The following is a 14685-nucleotide window of genomic DNA, read 5'->3' on the forward strand; positions in this document are numbered from 1 at the left end:
CCCGCCGCGCTCCCTTCCGAGGCCCTCTTTCTGTTAGCGCCTGGGGTGGCTGGGCGCGGGGATGGGCCGTGCGGGGCCTCTGCGGCTGCGGCCCTGCGGAGCCGGGTGGGGGCTCGGGGGCGGCTTCCAGCGCGGCTGGGAAATATGGGCCTGCCTGGCTGCCTGAGAGGCTCTGCCGGCTTCTCCGTAGTGGTGCGCCGGGAACATGATGTCTCCGTGCGTTCCAACGTGGTACGCGCGTGGATCGCAGTGTGAGTTTGTCCGGAATTGTGCGTGCTTTGCAGTTCTTCTACATACTGCTGTGCTTTGTACACCAGGCCAGGAATTATTTGCAGCACGAACTTTGCTTTTAACCCAAAATGTTGGCAGAGGTGAGCTGGCGCTGGAAAGACTCGAGTATTTACTCCTGTAGTTTAGTGGAAGGCTGAACCGTACAACTCCAGGTATTTCGGTGCCTTTTATAAGCTGGAGCAAGTAGGTAGATAGGAGACTAATTTGAGTGCTAAAAATGGTTTTCTTTTCATCAGTGTGTGTACTTTGCTGGAAGTTTGTGAGTATTAGAGGGAGGGGTATAGTAACTGCCAGGGGCAGAACCCAAATTTACACTTTTGGGTGCATCCTGTAGTCAGGTTTTGAGATTTCACTTAAGCATCTGGATTTGAAGGAGGTCTTGTTTGTTTGTTTGTTTGTTTTTAAATTAGTTTTCTAAGCTACCTTGTGGAAGGAGTTAAGGTTTGTCCTGTGCATTTCTCTGGTGTTGGGTTTTTTTCCTCTAAGAATTATTGCTGCCTTAGTTCTTCCACCAAAAAATGAAAGAATTAACAACTTACCTGAGAGCAAGATGCTGGTGTCTTCTTCTTTTGCTTCTTAGCACTATGTGCTTCTGTTGAAATTCCAAATAAGCTTTGTTTCAGTGTCGCTTGTTCCCTGATAAATAGTTCACTTGTATAAATGTCCTTTTTTAAATTATTTTTTCAAAGTATTGTCTCTTATTAATTCAGGTATTGGATTACCATGGACACAAAATCAGTGACCCATATTGCTGGCTTGAAGATCCTGACAGTGAGCAGACAAAGGTAACCTTTCTTTGTACAGAAATGGCTGTTTCAACATAGATCTCTTTTGTAGGCTATGGTATGTATTCTGTTTTTAGAAGACCTGCCAATAGGTTTAAAAATCTTACCATTGTGAATGTAGGTGTAAGGTAATACACCTGATGCTTAAAGTTGCCAAGAGAGCAATGCTGTTATTTTGCACCTTTGTGTTAAGGTGGGTATAACGATTTGGAAAACTAAGGCTCTGTTTGTCTTGTGCTGATTTTCTTTGACAAGCCAATTTTCCAGTTGCACTATAACACTGAAGGGGAGTGCTCTGTTCTTAAGATCGCTTTGCCTAATGTCCTAAGTACATCTAAAATTGCCATATTAAAACAAGTCAGAAGGGGTAGGAAGAAAGCTTTTCATTTTCCTTTCCTTCTTACAGTGACAAGTATGTGAATCCATTTTGTATGTTTTGAACTATGTCCTCCTTAGGTTAGGCTTTGATAATGGCTTTTATTACAGATGTCACAGTATTTTCAGGGTGTGATCTAGTATAGCTAGACTCTGCTTCTGGAGTAGGTCTTTCACTGAGAGAGACCCTGAAAAATAATGAAGTGTGTCTGTGAGCCAGTTCCTCCAATAGTCATGGCACAGGGAGTTGCAAGGGTAATGGCAAGAAAGTTGTAGGTGGCAGTGGAATGGAAGGGGGTTGTTCTCTTAGAATGGCTAATACCTTTGTGACAACTGTAGTTAGAGAGCTACAGGTCTAGCTTCTACCTACTGACATGACTGTGTTGGAAAGAAGATGAAGGGCTAGTTCCTGTTAAAAATAATTGTGTAAGATATCTTTCTCTTAGTAAGATTCCTTTTAGATTCACTCATATTATGCTAAGCACCTATGACATTTTGATAAGCTATGGGATTTTTAAGTAGGATTTGCTGTAACAGTTAAGATTAAGATAGAAACATACACGGTGTTTCATTCCCTACTTGTAAATGTGTATCTAGGATTTATAAATACTTACCTGCATTCAAAAAGTTATTTGGGGACTGTATTGTAGAGAAAAATTCATCCATAGACATTGACAATGAAAATTACACGTGTAGTAAGTTTGGAGTATTTGGTGTTTGGATTCTGATAAGCTTAAGAAATGGTACACTTAGATTAGTTTTGCATCGCATTTAAAGGGATTTATTCATAGGGAGGTATGGTTATATCTTTGCTTTATAAGGACCATGCAAGTACCCACCCACTCAGGTGGTTTTTGGAACCCAATGGAGGAGAGGTGGCACTGTGAAAATGCCAAGATGTCACCTTTTGTGTCACTGCTTTTGCTACATGCTGTGAGCAGACTGGGGAGAAACAGTTGAAGGCAGGTCAATCTCTTGCAGAGTTGGTATTTGTATAGAGGAGACAAAAAAAGAATGGGGAATTGCAGCATCTTTGTAAAAATGAAGCCACCCAGGCATAAGATGTCATTTTGGTGGAACGAAAATTCTGTTACATCATACTTACCTACAGTCTAAAAAACACACAACTTGGCAATGCTGCAGTAGAACGATGCAAAAAGTGGAAAGAGTTCCTTTGTGTCTCAGTGCTCGAGTAGGTCATGTTTTTGCTGTTTCTCAGGAGTTACTGAACAAAGACAGCGAGTTTTTTGCTTTCCTCCTTCTTTCACAGAGGTCAGAAAAGAGTTGTGAAGCTCTAAGCCTCTTTCATTTGCTCTATTACTCACTTTCTTGTGCTCTACAGCAGAGGTTGCTGACAGCTGCTCTTTCTTACTAGCTTTTTTTAATGGTTTTATCTCTGTGTTCTTCAGATTGTTCTGCAGGAGTCCTGCAGAATAACCATTCTGTACTTACTGGATCAAACAATAACCAGACCCTGGTAATGGGACAATTGAATGACTGTACAGACTTCAGAGGGAATTTCAAGTGTGCTTTGTAGACTTTTCAAACCTTGAAATTACTAATCTTGAGACGTGCATCTTTTCTTACTCTTCGTCTGAGTCCTGTGTTCTCTTTATGCTCTATGTAACATCTCACACTTCCATCTATGTTGGGGGAAGATCAGGTGTCCAATGTATACCCCCCACCCATAGGCTAACTTGAATTTTCCACATATTAAATACAGGACTAGAAGAATTAACTCTGGCATTTGTACTCATCTGCAGTGAAAGAACTCCCACTCCCAGTTCCTGTCACATCCATGCAAATCAAGCATGTTGTAAACAGGGAAAATTCTGTTTTAAGCTAAGAGTGAAGGCTGAACTTCATTTATAAAGTTAGGGATCTTTTCTCACTTGAGAACAGTCAAAAGTATTCTATATGTGCTGTTGAATAGCAAGACAATTATGTTGGGTTCTGCTTTAGAATTCTTGACTAAGCAGAAATAGTCAAGCAGTGGAGTGGTTGTGATTGGTGTTACTGTGTTTCTGTTGACATGAGTTGATGAAACATAGTTTATATTTATTGAAGCATGGAGTAAAAAGTGCTAGCCAATGATACCAGTTTCAACTATGGAATGTTAGGGTTCTAACTGATACATACTGTAGGTTTAATAGGACTGAACTGGAAAGAAAATATCCAAAATGCCTGTAAAGAGTCACAGTCACTTTTGCTTTGTCTAATCCAAATGATTTTTCTTTTTGTAATTGGCTTAGTCAGGTGTTTCTCTAGTGTTGTTAGAGTGTAGGTGGTGCTGTGCCTAATCCACTGTATTTTGTAAATTTCCATTAAATTGGTTGACTCTGTGCTTTCTCTGACCTCTCTCTCATTCTTACACTGACTGGAATGTTTTTGTCCCTTTCTTGCATCAGTATAGCCATCACAAGGTGATTTTCTGGGGATGAAGCCTTTAGGCAAATGAGTTTTGTGGTGAAACACATACTTAATTCAGCTCACCCAAAGGCCACGTGATATTTGGATCTAAGAATTAGATACTTCCTTTTCTAGCAGCACACAAGCTATTTTTAATTAGATGAAAGTCTGATAGCTATAGAAATCTTTCAGTCAGGTTACCAGTGCATGTAGCTTCAATTAAAAAACAGATTATTGAAGTCTGCAGGTAGGTAGCTAGTACTGCTTCTTGTCAGATGCACAGTCTTTGAGTTGACAAAGCCAACCATCAAGTAACGTGCTTCCATGTCTATGTATTAGTGTGTCTTTTCTTTTGGTTTTGTTTTGTTTTTGGCTTGTATGTGCTTGGTGGATGTAGTTATGCACAGTTACAACTAAAAATCCCTTCTGCAGACACATAAGTAGAAGCCAAGCCTCTACAGGAAGTTCCTGTCTTACCTGGGAGAAAAAAGGGCAGAAGCTGGGTTTCTGCTCTTGTTCTGTTCAGCCTTTGACTTTTAAGACAAACCGAGGAAGATTTTTTTGTCTCATTTGAAATGTTCTACTACTCTAGTAAAGCTCTTCTGTTGATGATCAAAGTCACAATTGCAAAATCACACTTCCTCTAGTGTCTTGGGTTTGACTTGGTTGGACTTTAACTTCTTGGCATGTTTTAGAGCTTACATCCCACAAAGTGTAGTTTAGACTAGAAAAGTCTTTTGCTACTGTATATCAGTCAGTTGTATACAGTACCTTAGTTCACGAGAACAGCTTTGTAGACAGGAAGGTGTAGCATATCTTAGATGTGAGGGATGGAGAAAGGATAATAAAGCAGGGGTTGTGTAGCAGACAGCTTACTTTGATATTATGAACTGGTGTATGTATGGATTGAGATTAGAACTGAAACTCTCAAAACTAAGATTAAATGGGTTTGTAGTTACAACTCAACAGTTTTTATACACTTTTTGGATAACTTTGCAGTTAAACTTTGAGTTTTGCTTTAGTAAAGACTGAAGAAAGTGCTAAGGAGCAAGCCACCAGAAATTTCTTAGTTTTATTTTGGAACATTTGATACAAAGTACATGCACTCTTGTAGGAGTTGGACCAGATTATTTTTCACTGAGATACAGAGATTTTTGGAAGGTAACTATTAAATGAACTGTAAATTCTTTATAGATTAATAACAAAGACTTTTAGTATTTTAAAAAACAATCTATATCCCAAGACTTCTCCATGGAAAATGTACTGTGAATGCCTTGTTTTCTTCTTGGGTAGTTTTATTCTTGGATAGAAATCATCTTGTCAAGAGAATAGCATAGTAGTGTGTAGCTGATGGGTTGTAACAAACTATGGTTTAAAAAAAAAGTGTCATTTCTTTATTTCTTTTTTCTTATGAAATTTAAATATAAACTTCTTTTAAAATAGCAGTTGGCCTGCTCAAGTGATTGTCATAAACTTCAGCCTTGTGTAGAACATCTCTGGCCTTACTACCACCTTTGCTTTTTGAAATTACCTTATTTTCTGACACATGCAAGTATATACCTTACTTTGACCCTTATTCTGTTCTTCCTTCTGCTAACAAATTGTCTTGGGTCAAGGCTGCTGTTAGTTTGTCAGGTGTAGATTTCAACAGAGGAAGTATTTTCTCTGTAGGTTCATGAGAACATATGGACAATTGCTGTAGGTTCTTTACCCTTGGTTGGCATCTGTTTAACTCAGCATGGTCAACAGAGTTGTCTGCTGTGAGAGTTTTATTGGTAACATCTGTACTTCACACAGAGCAATATTTCAAATATGTATTGCCTTTTGAATGTGAATGCAGCCTTGTGGTTAAGAACAGATTCCAAACTGGACAGAATGTCTTTCAAAAATCTTTAATTCCTATCTCCTTTTTTAGACAGTGATGATATTCCCTTTTCTAAGTAGTCTTTTCATCTTTGGTGCATACTAAGTGGTAAAAAAATGTTTGAAATTTCTTTAAAAACAAAATTACTAATAATTCACTTGAGTGCAACGGTTAATTTGTAAGCATGTTGTTCTGCAATGAACACTTGAAAGGAAAAGCTTGCGTCTCCTCTCTGAGTGCCAGAGGTAAAAGCAGATGTGGTAAAAGTGTGACTGCAGTTAAAAGTGAGTAACACACAGTCTCAATGTACTCTACAGCAGTGTTACTGTTTGGGTCATACTTAATATAGGAAACAAGGATCTGTGCCAGTTTCTTTCTGCTAAATGCCACCACAGAGTGCTTTTGCCTGTCCAGTACGTTGGTGTTTGTGTTTGTGTGTGTGTGTGTGTGTGTGCGTATGCATATATTTTTTTCCCTCTGAGAATGTCACAGCACTTTGAGTATTTAGCCTACATGGTATGTGCTGTGCTTTTAGAAATTTCTGTATTTCCACTTAGAGGATACAGATCAGATCAAAGTGATTCTTGAGTAGATTTAAGTTCTTTTTCTGATAGAGCCTGGGAGTGTTAGTACAGCAAGATAGAGGCTACACCATATTCTGATTGGATCACTGGGATGTGCTGTGCTTCTGTGCAGGATCTTAAAGCTGCCTTTGTCAATTTAATCCTCAGGGTGAGAACAGAGATGAAAATCAGCCTTCCGCTGGCTTTCCCCTCTTTCATTCTTGGGGGATAATTTCCTGACAGTCCTCACTGATGCATGGAATCTACTGTTGAGTAAAGGTCCATAAATCATCATTTTAGCCTTCTTTTGTGTCTTTCCTTTTTCAGTGCTACAGTTGTTTTTCTGTGTCATCCTTAAGTGGTGACTTGCATGTAGCCAGCACGTAAGTTCTTAACCTAAAGTATTTCTGCACTTAGCCAAGTGTTCTTAGAGCATTATTAATTTTGCACTTGTGTTTAAAGCTTATCAGTTTCTGTATGCTTTGTTGGACATGAACAAATATCTTCCAAATGGAAAATGACCAAAATTAATGTACTTTTCTCCTTATCGTGTAGCCTGACAAGTCTCTGAAAACAAAGCTTGGCAATGCAACTGTTGGCCGTGCACTACTGTGGCAGCAGGGTCTGTTTAACCTCTGTGCCTCATGGAGCCACTTCTCACCGTGAAATGTCTGTAAAATGCTACTAACAGACAATTTTGTTTTATTCTTTCCTCTTTTTCACCTGAAGAACTGATAGATGGGTGAACACTGACAGCAATTGGTAAATGCCTGTTAGGTGCTTTGTCTAGCAGCTGTCTTTCCTGAAAGACTGCGAAATACAGGCTGTGCATTATGGTTTGTAGCCCACCTACTCCCATAGGTCATGTCCTACAGTGAAATGTAGCTCAGACATTGCTATGCATTGATCCACCTGCTTTGTAACAGATTCCGGAGAGGGTAGAAACAATAACTTTATTCAAAGAAGCTGGGGAAGAAACCTGTGTTAAGCAGGTGTCAAGAGTCCAGCATTTCAGCCTCGCCTCATTGCAGTAACAGCTAGAGGCTGGGTTGTGCATGGTACTGCAGCTGTCTTTGGAAAGCCTGGCTGTGATTTACAGCTACAGGTACTGTGCCCTATCCTTTCTAGCCTATGCTCATGACAGAAGAGTCTGTGTGTCTGCTTCCTAACAGCTGTGGTTCACAGCATGCTGCCTTAAGACGTTAGGTATTAATTTTATGTTAATGCACTGTGCTGTAAGTAGGTCTGATGAAACACCAGCATAGCACCATTTTTTCCATGGGAGTGATGGCCTCTAACAAACAGCTGAAGTGGCAATAGCTTTGTCCACTGGAGTTAAGTGCTTGCATCTGTTTGGTAGAGTGTTCTAATGAAGCCAGACCCCTTAATGTTCTCTTTCCAGAGATTACATATGTTTCTCTTTTGTAACTAACAATTTATCTTTGGACAGAGGGAAAAATGTATCATCTGTTCTTGTAAAGGACAGTACATTGGGCTTTCCAAGAAAGATTGACTGGGGCTAGTAATCCGAAATGTTATGTTAATAGAATGAACAGATGGTGCACATGACATTCTGTATCATCATCTAGCTTTTCACAAACCCTGAAATGATAGTCATGTGTATGGGCAAAAGGGACTCTGTACATTATCAGTTTCCTAATTTATCTGCTATAGAGGGCTGGAGCATTGTATATTTGTGGTGAAGTAAGAGAAGGTGATTTTTTTTCCTACGTGTTTTCTGTAACTGATATTTGCTTAAATGGTAGCTGTAAAGCTAAGAATTTCTTTTAAAGAAAGAGCTTTGGTGTGTTGTTTTGTTGTGTTTTGTTTTTAAAAGGGAGTGGCAGGAATCTGGCTTGTCTTTGGCCTGATTGCTGACTACCTTAATGTGTGTCCTGGAGAAAGATAATTCAAGGTATAGAATCAGTCTTATTAAATGCTGCAACAATGTAGTAATGCAGGTAAATATGTGAGATTGTTCAGGTGTAATTCTACACACCCTACATGGGGAGAAAAAATGTCTGTGATTAATTGCATCAGAAAATAGTGTTTCCTGTAGGAAATGCACATTTCTACTTGAACTAATATACTTTTCTGGGGGGGTATTATTTTCTTTCAGGCGTTTGTGGAGGCTCAGAACAAGCTTACAGTACCCTTTCTTGAGCAGTGCCCTGTCAGAGGACTATTCAAAGAACGAATGACTGAACTCTATGATTATCCTAAATACAGTTGCCACTTCAAGAAAGGAAAAAGGTATGTGAGGAATGTCTTCGTAGGTGACATAGATGAATGTGGAGCAGCTCAAAAGCAAGTACAGGTTAGATAAATTATAGAATGTGGAGCAGGTCAAAAGCAAATACAAGTTAGATAAATTGTAAGCTATGCTTGCATTTATTTCTTTATTATTGGGAATTAGGAAAGGCATGTGTTCAAACTGGTATTTAAGATGTGGTTGCATGATGCAGAGCACAAGATGCTAGAGTGTCTGTGATTCTCAGTCATATCTTCTTGTGCATTTGTCATCTTTTTAATAAGAACAGTGAATTTATCAAAACTGACAATGTAGGACAGCTGCTGTAAAAATAAAACTCAGAGGAGTTTCTTTGAATGTTTATCACTACCAGTTAAAGACATTTCCTCCAAAAAAAAAAAAACCCAGCCCACAAATCTGTCAGGTACATGTTCTAAATGTTTAATAAAACAAAACAAAATTAGTCTGTTCCAGTAATCTCAATTAATTTGATCTTTGTTAACTGAGTACCTACATACACCAGGCATGTTTTCACTGTTATGCACAGGGAAGAGCAAAAGATACCTCAATTACCTTGAGATTTTGCACTGGTACTGAGAGAGATCTGCAGCTCTTTAGTTACCTGTCCTATGCTGTGAGAGAGGGCATAGATTCTTGTTATTAACGGAGGGAAAGGATACTGTGTGTGTTTTGGTTTGGGAGAGAGGGGAGGCATTGTTTGCTTTCTGTTTGTTTTTGCTATATTATGGGGAGCTGATGTTGATTTGGCACTTACATGACACAGCATGCCATCTCTTAAAGGTGTTAAATTTAAACCCAGAAGTAGTGAAGCTGCTGTAGGACAGTGCTGTACTCAGGGAATTAAGCCCTGTTGAGCAAGTCAGGAAAAGCTTATATGTGATGCTACTGCATGTGTGTGCCAAATCTGATTCTGGAGCAGGCTTGGTCAGCAATTGCTCTGGATTCTCTAAGCCATTCTTCCTGTGCAAAGCAAACATGCCCAGATGTGGTTATTAATGCTCATAATATTTATGTTGCAGAAATCTCATGGCATTGTTGAATACAGTCTCCTAGAGATTAAAAAAATAAATTCTTGATTTGTTGTAACTGACTGTCCTCCAGAAAGAGCAATTATGCCAGCAACTTAATGTGCTTCAATTTGACACTTTACTTTGATTTTGATAGATGTCTTTTTAGTTTGAGTGTTAATCTATTGATTGGCTTGTGCTGAGCTTAAATCATAGTGGTTTAAAAATTGTGCCCCTAAATTTCATAATTTGGTAGAACCAAGTTAAATAACACTTGCTAAGGGAGATGGGAGTCTGTTCCATTGGATGAGATGTATAAGCTTTATATAAGCTATATAAACTTTAATGTAGACAGTTATGTGGAGCTTAGAACATTTTGCTTTGTTTGAAATAGACTATGGTAAATGCAGCTTTTATTATTAAAAGATGTTTTAGATGCACCTATAGTCTCCTTTATGTAATCTATGTGTCTTATTGGACTGGAATTCCTTTTATCTTCAGAGGCCTAGAAATTAATGCCAGGGCCTCCTCTGTGTCAAAGTGGATCATCAACTCTCTGAGGGTCACAGGGAAAGCCATGGTTCCTGTTCTACTGTGATGCTTGTATTTCCCTATTTACCTGTCTTTTATTCACTTCATGACAATCTAACACAAGTTTTTCTTGCTAGTCTAATTGAAAAATCTGACTTCTTCATAGTCATTTTGCCATCTTTTGTTCTTTTAGGTATTTTCACTTTTACAATACAGGACTACAGAACCAGAGAGTTTTATATGTACAAGACTCCTTGGATGCTGATGCCAAAGTTTTTCTTGATCCAAATAAGCTTTCTGATGATGGCACTGTGGCTTTACGAGGTTGGTGACACAATAGTTACTCCTGAACAAGTCTGGGTCTTCAGTAGTTAGAAATATTTTGCAACTCTTATTGTGTTTAAAAAACAACAAAGAAGTATAACTAGAGTGGCTTGTTAGCATCAAAATAATCACAGTAGCCATATGTTTTTGTATAGCCTTTCAGAAGAGCACTTCTAAGTCTGTTATCTTCGTAATTAACTGGGTTTATTTTTTGCCATATCTTTTTCATAGATCTGGAATGTATTCCACTGAAATATGTATGGATCTTGGGGCTTTCTGTAGCTAGGAAAAAAAGTTTATGAACTTCTATTAACTAATTATCTTAAACTTGCATTCTTAATACAAGCCTGCAAGTTAAGGTAAGAGAATGAAGTAGCATAGTTTTAACTTCTGTGAGAATCACAAGATGATTTGTGTTCACTTCAGTGTTAATTCATGTTAGCTGTCCATTTTCCCATTCTTTGTTGGCTTATTGTAGAAGAAAGGCTCTTAAATCTAGAAACTTTCGAGGTCTTTGCAAGACCAATTGATGAAAACTACACAAAGGACAGAATTAGGAGACACTTCAAGTATAATCTAGTAAGAAAAGAATCAATATGGCTTTTTCAGAGAGAAGTCCTGCCTTTGAAGTGTGGATATCAAATCAGGTTCATGCTGCATTTCTGAAAGGCTTATAACAAAGTCTCTTTCTAAATGCAACTAGAGAGAAGACAGCCCTGGAAAAAGAGGTGAAAATCCTGGCATTGATTTTAAAATAAATAAATAATGTAAAGACAGGGAATAACTGTCTAGCTATCAAAGTAGAAATCACCAGTGAGGCTCTCTCAGGAACTGTGAAAGGAGTTGGGCTGTTCTATATATTCTCATATATCTAGAAAAAGGAGTGAGCAGAGAGGTGGCAGAGTAGGTTGATAATATGGAGTTATCCCATGTAAAGACTGATGAATGACTGTGAAAAGATGCAGAAAGTAGATAAACTCATGATGCACAGAGGACAAAGAACCTTGACCTCATTTGGAGAGAAATGGATGGGATTCTGAGTTGACCATAACTACTTCAGAAGAATTCTTGGTTTCTAAAAGATAATTCCATGATACTCTCACCCTGGTTCCTTGTAGCATCCAAAATAAAGACGCTGAATGTCAGAAATAGTTAAGAAAGAAATGGAGACGAGAACAGAAAACATCATTATATTTGCAACCCAGGGGTTTATGTGGTAGCGTTTCAGAATTAAATACAATGCCAGCCTGGTCAGCTCCCAAAAAGGGCTCTAAATTATAGTTCAGAGAAGGGCAAGTGGAACAATCAAAGATTCAGAACAAAGGTTAGAAACAATTGTATGTGCCCAGATCAATCGATCTGGAAAAGAGATAACAAGGATGTTATAGCAGTCTAGAAAATCCTGCATGGCAATAAGTATGATGGAGAGAGTGCAAAAGGCTTTTTTCTATTCTGAGAATGAGAGGATATCAAATGAAGGCAACTGGAGTTGAGTCCAAAGTAAAGAAAGTGTTTGTTTATCTTGGAAGTAGTAGATTTAATCAACAATGACAGTTGATGTTTGATACAGGGAGCTTACTGTGGGTTTGAAGGTAGAGAAGGTCAAGGGAAGGCACGCACTGATGATGGCTAACAAACTGCTTTGTGGAAAAGAAGTTTCCTAAAAATGGTCAGAAGCTGGTAGAATACTTGCAGGAAATAGGTGTGCTGGTGTTGCTCTTGCTCTTGCAGGCATCTTCTTGTTACTTCTAAAGAATCCTATATGGATTCTGTTCTGAATTAGAATGACCACCCTTGTTCTTAGGGGGGAAGAATATGTTGGGGTGCATGAGTGGTGTGTCTTAAACCTGAAATTCCTATTAAGTGTTTTTTGTTTTGTTTTTTTTTTCCCAGTAGTTACTTTCAGGTCTTGATAGGCTTCTGATAATTCAGTCTCTTCAGTTGAGTTGATTTCCAGAAGTGAATTTGATCCTTGTTGGCTGTAATGGAAAATCTTCTGAATTTTTTTTAGAATCGTATTTTCCTCAAAATTTGGATAGAACTGCTTATATCTTGGAAGTCCTAGCTGACATTGTGGTAATGGATCCATTTGTTTTGTAGTGGGGAACTCAGTTTTGATGGTTTTGCAGAGTCTAGTTTTCAGTGATTGCAATATTGAAGCAGTAGTTTCTTCAGACTTTCGTTTTTGCATTTCAATTCATGTTAACTTCTGTTGTGCTTTTACTGTCTTAGAACCTCAGTTTGTGGTCTCTGCCTATGTGCATTTGCAGTCTCCATCCTTACTACCAACTTCAGGGAAGAAGAATAACTATTGCTCAAATTGTATATCATATGCTACTAAACATACTTCCTGAGTACACATGGCTAAACATGAATCGGCAGTCTATTTGAGAGGCCCAAGATAAGAAAACTACTGCAGATCCCAAATTATAGTTGGTGTAGTTGCTTGCATAATCTTTAGAAAATAAATCCTCTTGGTGTTCAGTGAGCACAGTCCTTTTAACTGCTTTCAGTTTTACCTCTCTTTTGTTGAGATTTGACTAGCGTGTAGTAAATAGTAAAAAGCCATGTGGGAAAATAGCAAACACTTTATTGAAAACTCTGATTGCTTGTTCTGGTTCTTACTGCATCTTGTTTGTTTCTGATTTTCTAGGTTATGCATTCAGTGAAGATGGTGAATACTTTGCATATGGCCTGAGTTCTAGTGGTTCTGATTGGGTTACTATCAAGTTTATGAAAGTGGAAGGTCCTGAGGAACTTCCAGATATGCTGGAAAGAGTTAAATTCAGCTGCATGGCATGGACCCATGATGGAAAAGGCATGTTCTATAACTGCTATCCAAAACAAGATGGGAAAAGTGATGGTAAGTATGGCTGTACCAGTTGCATGCTATTTGGAAACAAAGTAACTTCTTCAATTAATTTGTGCAACAAACAGTTAATACTAGTTTATACAGTTAGATATCAGATTATCTTATATGGCCAAAACCTGTATTTAATTAGTGCCCCTTCCTTTCATTCTTGTCTGTCTGACTCTATCCTTTTCTTAAAAGTTTGCTGGCCCTTTTATTTTTTTTTCTTGTGCAGGCTGTGGTTGACTGGAATTTGATGTCTGGAGACAGTTTACTCTAGATCTCTGCCTTGTTACTCAACCAGACCCATTCATCTGTGGTTCACTGCACAGCAAACCTGAACGTTTATGCTAGCAAAACTTAAAGTAGTACAGAAAGTGGAGTAAATTGTTGGAGAGTGTCAATATAGAAGGAATTTAGGAGCTTTCTATTACTGTAAGGGAATGCTACTAATGTTTCTTCTGAACCTGTTTCCATTGTGAAATCTTGAAGAGAGTTGAAACTCTATGTCTGTATTTAAATTTGTAGCATGTAGTTTTGCCAAACTTGTAATTTAGACACCCACCATGTGTTGTGTTTACTTTTAAACATATTTGTAATTTAGAATCTGAAGTATTGCACTGGAATATGTTGCAAAAAAAAAAAAAGGAAAAATCAAATAGCACATTGTGCTGCACCTTATAATGCTTCATTTTATTTTCAGCAGATGAAAATACAACGGTTCCTAAAAATAATAATTAGCAACAGATCTCCCCTTAATTCCCAATGTAAGATAGAAGCAGAAGCATCTTTAAAGGGAGGCAGAGATTGTTGCTTTTCTTTGATTGTTTAGTATTTCTAGAAAGTGTAGTTTGAAGTGATAAACTTTCACATTTGAAGAAACTATTGCCTGCAGTAAAAATCTAACTGTTTGAACAAGGCTGCCACATGATTTGAAGACGCATCTTATAGTAGAGAATGTTGATTTTTGGAGGGGAATGGTTGTACACTTCCTAGTACACTAATTATTCCTAGTTCTCTCTGCTGAATGGGTCTCTTCTTTTATATGCAAAAAGATACAGAGGTTTCTGAGGGTTTTATGTGGGTGCTGTTGGATTTCTTTGAGAACTAATTGTTTAATTATCTTCATTTCACTAGGTACTGAGACCTCCACTAATCTGCACCAAAAGCTGTATTATCATGTATTAGGAACTAACCAATCAGAAGATATCCTGTGTGCTGAATTTCCCCATGAACCAAAATGGATGGGTGGAGCTGAGGTATGATGAACGTGCTGAAGCTTAACATCATCTTTTAAAAAAAGTTTTTTATTAGGTTAGGTATTAGGAGGAAATTCTTTACTGAGAGGGTGGGTGAGGCACTAGAACAGGTTGCTCAGAAAAGCTATGGATGCCCCACCCCTGGAGGCATTCG

At 38.2% G+C, this 14685-nt stretch overlaps 1 protein-coding gene across 1 annotated transcript in view; it reads left to right on the forward strand.

Annotated features, from left to right (window-relative positions):
• The first annotated feature begins 344 nt into the window (after positions 1 to 344).
• Positions 345 to 14685, forward strand: part of PREP (prolyl endopeptidase) — a 96033-nt gene continuing 81692 nt past the window's right edge. Inside the window, exons 1-6 of the mRNA XM_010707556.2 lie at positions 345 to 371; positions 1002 to 1076; positions 8407 to 8540; positions 10291 to 10421; positions 13075 to 13284; positions 14410 to 14531. Coding sequence (XP_010705858.1) covers positions 360 to 371; positions 1002 to 1076; positions 8407 to 8540; positions 10291 to 10421; positions 13075 to 13284; positions 14410 to 14531 — 684 coding nt within the window. The 5' untranslated portion in view covers positions 345 to 359. The remainder of the gene's footprint in view (positions 372 to 1001; positions 1077 to 8406; positions 8541 to 10290; positions 10422 to 13074; positions 13285 to 14409; positions 14532 to 14685) is intronic.

Source organism: Meleagris gallopavo, chromosome 2 (genome assembly GCF_000146605.3).
Source record: "Meleagris gallopavo isolate NT-WF06-2002-E0010 breed Aviagen turkey brand Nicholas breeding stock chromosome 2, Turkey_5.1, whole genome shotgun sequence".
Classification (NCBI taxonomy): Eukaryota; Metazoa; Chordata; class Aves; order Galliformes; family Phasianidae; genus Meleagris; species Meleagris gallopavo.